This window comes from Odontesthes bonariensis, chromosome 21 (genome assembly GCF_027942865.1).
Source record: "Odontesthes bonariensis isolate fOdoBon6 chromosome 21, fOdoBon6.hap1, whole genome shotgun sequence".
Lineage (NCBI taxonomy): Eukaryota > Metazoa > Chordata > Actinopteri > Atheriniformes > Atherinopsidae > Odontesthes > Odontesthes bonariensis.
Genome location: NC_134526.1, coordinates 31616800 through 31622381, shown reverse-complemented (window position 1 = coordinate 31622381; position 5582 = coordinate 31616800). Strand labels below are relative to the sequence as shown.

Genomic DNA, 5582 nt, shown 5'->3' with positions numbered 1-5582 from the left:
TTTGTCCAGGATGTTGTCGCCTTGGAAATATGGCGTTCGGGCCTTCAAAGTGCTTGTTTTGGTGCATTTTACGCATGGTGCCGTTCAGGTTTGATATCTTTCCCTAACTGGTGACTGTAGTTGAGCATAATCCGGTGTGGATTCCACGCGCTAGATGTGCATAAAGAGTGTAGTGCGTTGGAAAGAAAAAAAAAATTCACAGACATTTTAGAACGTGCGTTTTTCCACAGGATGTGAACACGGAGTAAGCCGAAAATCACTGAAATCTTTCTCTGGAACTAAACAAACGCCCCCCGTCCACCCACCAGCCGAGGTGGATTTCACATAAGCAAGAATGTCACCAAAGTATACGAGAAACCTCAGTTACTTTTACTTCCTTTTACACCAAGTTACAAACAAGCACAAAAAAAGCTCACTGACGGAAATCTTACAAGGACTCAATTTCACAGTTCTCACACCGGCACGCACTCACACGCGCTCACAGCCAACGGGTCACAATTAAAAAAGTCAAGACATTTCTCTCTCTCTTTCAAATATATATATATATACACACACACACACACACACACATATATATATATATATATATATATATATAGGCTATGTATGTGTGAATTAATAAAGAAATGAGGGGTGGCTTGCTTTTAGACAGAGGCACCGACATGCACACATGCAGGCACGCGCACGCACACTTTTACTTGAGTGAAACTCGGGAAGAGGACAGTTCAAACACTTGTGATATACTTACAGCGTTAATGGATGTAAATAACTTACAAAACAGACTGAAATGATAACTTTCGTAGAAAGCTCTTTGTCGATTGCAAATCATTGCACGTGGCACATAAAATAATATTTACATATCAGAAAATGGTTTGTAGAAAGTTTTTAAAGTAAGACGTAAGGTAAAAGTATATTTTTTTCCATGTTCATCTTTGACTCCTTTCCTCGGAACTTTTGAAAAATTCCACCTCTTTTTTGGTTGTTATCTGGGTGTGCGTTGTCGGCCTGTTTTTTCTAATAATCTTTTTTTTTCTTTTTTTCACAAGACTAAGTACCGCAGTCATATTTATGTTGCCCTGAAACACCGAAGACCAATATGCCAAACAAAGAAAAAGTGCTGTGCTGCTGTACTGTATATTACAGCTGGTTATATGATTAAATTAAGCGCTCTTAAATCTGGATTTGGTATGTGTGGATTACGTCTTTCTCCGTCTCCATTGCCCTCTCTTCCATGTGCTGGCCTCTATGTGTGTTTTCTGTTTTTCTTCAAGTTTTCTTCGTTTTCTTCCACTGTTCGTGTCATTTCCTTCCCAGGAAACGTGCAGGGTACAGAGTGAGGAGACTGATGAGTTCTGCGTTTCAAAATGGATTCATTTCTAGGGTAGGAAGGCGCTTCCGGCTGGAGTAAGGCTCATGCTTTTCAGTTTGTTGTCTTTCTTCCACTTCATCCTCCGGTTCTGGAACCAAATCTTGATCTGCCGCTCGGTGAGACAGAGCGCGTGTGCGATCTCGATCCGCCGCCGCCGCGTGAGGTACCGGTTGAAGTGAAACTCTTTCTCCAACTCGAGAGTCTGGTAGCGTGTGTAGGCCGTCCGCGCTCTTTTCCCGTCGGGACCGGTCATATCTGAGGGTTGTTAAGAGTGGAAGAAGTCAGTATGTGACATGAGCCGCGCGGCATTAATGCGGCATTATTAATGCCGCATTAATGCAAGTATGCAAACACGGGCTGAGCAACATGTAAGGAATACTTTTCAGTCCCGTAAAAAGTAGCATTGTACCAGAGCCACTGTACATTCTGACTGCATCCACACTTAGAAAATAACATAATTTTTACTCCCTTAGAATAGTTGCTTGTAAGGATGCAGCCATAAGGCCATTCTAAATGTTCTCACACATTTGATTCCAGACATGTCTGCCTCACAATCAATGCTAAAAAAGTGCTGCTATATTTCACCCAACTCTTTTCTCTTTCAACCTTCACTATCACCCCTCCGTATCCCTTCTTTTGACTCCCCCCGGTCCCTTCAGGGTTTTATTGCCTTGTCCTCTGTCTCACCTCCCAAATAAAGTTCCCACACGTAATAAAGTTTCACTTTTCAAAGGAGCAGCAGCCTCCAAAGCCTTCCCGGTTTCTCTTTATTTTTTCTCTCTTTTCTTTTCTCACCCGACTCTGTCTACGCTCCCCAGCCTGTTGCACTTTGCTGCCCGGCCTGCCGCTCCCTCAACAGATTTATGGTAGTTTTGTAGGAAAAAATAAGAAAGGAGAAAAAGACAGCAGGGGCAACCGTCTAACCCTAGCTTTTTTTTTTCTTTTTTTTGTGGGGGGGACTTCTTTAGTTTATACTGTGTGATTACTTCAGATTTTCAAGTTGGTGAAATGTAATAGGGAACTCTATGCGTTCATCTGACACTCCTGCTGGTTTATTTACATTAATGTGGAAATATTAAACTGAGCAGCTGTGTAACTAAATACTTTATTGGTTGTTTCAACGAGGAACCGTTGTTATATGTGTGCCTTGTTAGCTATTCTTAAGAAATTGGTCAACTAAAATCCTATTAAAGCACTGACAAGTCTGTTAAATATTCAGTGCACATACACACTCATACAGCTGCAAACACATAACTGTCGCAGCTTTTGCATGCCTACTGTCAATAATCTATTCATCCAGCAATATGAACTCTTTTGAAACATGTAGTACCGATAAAGTGTAAACTGAAGAGCAGCATGTACCATGGCTAATGTGCAGCTTTCTCATCCAGGGGAAGATCTGTGGTGTTTGAGCCTCGCTGCCCATGCTGCCCTCGGCTGATCCACCCGGGCCGCGCTCCTGCAGCAGAGCCGGCTGTGAGTGCCCGGTCGCAGGAAGCGAGGTACTCCCGTGAGTGGCGTTCCGTTCATGCTGTGCCTCCCCGGTCTGCGTTAAGGTGTCTTCCTGCTCTGTGAGGCGCTGCGCCGCGCCGCCGGCACCCCGGGAGGAGGACGACAGGTTCGGGGAGCTGAGATTAGTGCTTCCTGGTTGCTCCGCGTGGGGAGACGACCTCTGCGAGCCCAGCTTGTTGTCCTCACCTTCGGGTGACATGAGGGATTTGGCCGTGGAAGCGAGGGGGCAGTTGGACGACTGTCTGAAGCCCCTTTCAGCGGTCAGGGAGCCAAAGGTGTCCCCTGCAACCGAGCCTCCTCCGAAGTGTCCTCCGGTGTTTGGAGCGCCGCCTGCCCCCCCTCCCCGGTTGGTCACGGTCAGATCCATGCCATTGTAGCTGTAGCCATACGAGCCCGTCGCATGGTGCACGGTGGCGGAGGCAGAGTCCCTGTACGTCCCGCTGTTCATTGCGCCGCTGCTAGCTCCATAATTCAGCAGTTGATAGTCGGGGCCATTTGGGTAGCGCCCCGAGAACGAGTTTACAAAGTAAGAGCTCATTTAGTTGTTGTGGAGAGATGCAGGCTAACAGCTGAGGCGCGAGGGACGCTTGATTTGCTGGATTTCTCTCGGTCGTTATAACGCTGGTACTTTCAACGATTTATGATGTATTAGTGAATTATGGCGTTGCACTGTACTTCGTTTTTAGCTTTGTGTGCGCCGTCCAAATATGGGGGTGGGGTGGTGAGCTTGTGCGCGTGCTGGATATGGGTGAGTGTGCTCGTGTGCGTGCTGGATATGGGTGAGTGTGCTTGTGTGTGTGTGTGGGGGGGAGACACGGAGAAGAGGGGGGTGCGGTCACGTGCCTTTGTTGACCAGTCGTAAATTCTCACCGATGACTTAGGAAAGGTAATTCATGCTCTGAGGTTTCTAATGATAAAGGGTTGGGCGGGCAGAACTCTCTCTGCGTCTGCCTCTCTCTCCCTGACACACACACACACACACACACACACACACACACACACACACACACACACACACTCTTTATTGTGTTTACAGAGGTGCCAGGGGTGAGTTCACAGCGCCACCTACTGCAGACATGATTTATTACACATATTAAGTGAAAGAGAGAGAAGGATAAATTAAGCATTTAAAAAATGCAAAAAGTCTTCCAGAGCAGTTATGCATATCCCCCCACCCCACCCCCCCTCCCTCCCCCACACCCACCCACACTCACACGCGCACACAGACATCATGTCAGCCCTGTTAATTGACCTTTCTGGTGCTGGAAATTAGGAGCTGGAGACCATAATCCCAAAGGTAAACTGTTAATGATCCAACATGCAGTCCTACATTTTTTATCTGAGAGGAAAGGTGAAATCTTCAGTTTTTTTAGAGTTGCGAGTAAAGTAGGCCATCATCAACAATAATAATAACAACAAAAAAAACAACAACAGCAACAACAATAATAATAGCAACAAAAATAATAATAATTATTATTATTGTATTATTGGTATAATATTATTAAATACATTTATATATCATTATTATTATACCAATAATAATAATAATAATAATAATAATAATAATAATAATAATAATAATAATAATAATAATACTAATAAATTATAATAAAAATTTATAATGAAAAAATGTGATAACATACTGTTCCTGTTCAAATGATGAAATCAGGTCATAAGCAGTAAGTCGAAGGGAAAACCTTTGTTCTCCTGTGTTCCATTTTGTTTAAACATTTCTCTGTGTTTGTCGCGGCCTCCCCTCCAGACACAGAACAGGAGTTTTAAACCTGATCTGTGACATCCACAGCGAACAGAAAGCGTCTGATTTATGATTTGTTGACTCCCTGCTTGAGATACATTACAGCCAGGGTGCCTCCGTGTGTCTGAGTTGGCCTCAGTGCGCGCTCACGTGGGTAACTCCAGCACATTGGCGAGAACAGAGAACAGATTGACAATTGCAAAACTTTGTGTGAAATCACACAGATGACTATATTGTGTGGGCAGTTGTGAAGGTGCAGGCCATGCGGAAGAGTTGGGTGTCAGCTTGAGTAACGCGGCAGAAACGTGGGTCTGACGACGCAAACGGGCAGATTTACAGGCTGAAAATAAACAGAAGCACGAGAAACACGTATCAAATGTTTTGTCCGTTAGTTCACAGAAAATAAGCCAACTATGTACAGGAACACAGGCTGCGGGACTTAAAAGCACAAAGGCACCAGTGTGTCCGGAATGTTCTGCTGGAGGAGGCCCTGACCCGGCTGGCCCAAACATCTCAAACCGCTTCATGTAGCACTAATACAGATTTAAATCACACCAAATCCCTGTCCCATATTAGCTCTCTGCTTTGTTAACTCGTCGCCATCATCTCCGGCTCTGCTTGAGGTTTTTTTCTTTAAATATAATTTAACATTCTCTCTGTTCCCTATCCAGTGGTTACCTTTGGTGGGAATATTTCCATAACATTGCGTTGAATTAAACATTTCAAGCACTTTTTATAAAAGACCTTCAGAAGTTGTTCTTTTTTGTCTTTTCAGTTGCAGCATGTAAATATTTATCAGTGTGTCGCTCTCACGTGCTGCTACAGTTCGAACCACACATCCGTTCGAGCTCCTTACAGACTGTAAAACAGATGCACAGAGAAATGAAGACTAAAAATGGTTGGATATCAACACATTGTTCTCTGATGTGTTACTGCTCTCCTCAC

At 44.3% G+C, this 5582-nt stretch overlaps 1 protein-coding gene across 1 annotated transcript; it reads right to left on the bottom strand.

Annotated features, from left to right (window-relative positions):
• Positions 1 to 278: 278 nt before the first annotated feature.
• hoxb5a (homeobox B5a) lies at positions 279 to 3536 on the bottom strand. Its single transcript, XM_075454389.1, has 2 exons — positions 2732 to 3536; positions 279 to 1624 (listed from the first exon to the last, which is right to left on the bottom strand). Exons 1-2 carry the CDS (start codon positions 3417 to 3419, stop codon positions 1377 to 1379), a joined length of 936 nt encoding a protein of 311 aa, XP_075310504.1. The 5' UTR covers positions 3420 to 3536; the 3' UTR covers positions 279 to 1376.
• Between the last annotated feature and the right edge of the window lie 2046 nt (positions 3537 to 5582).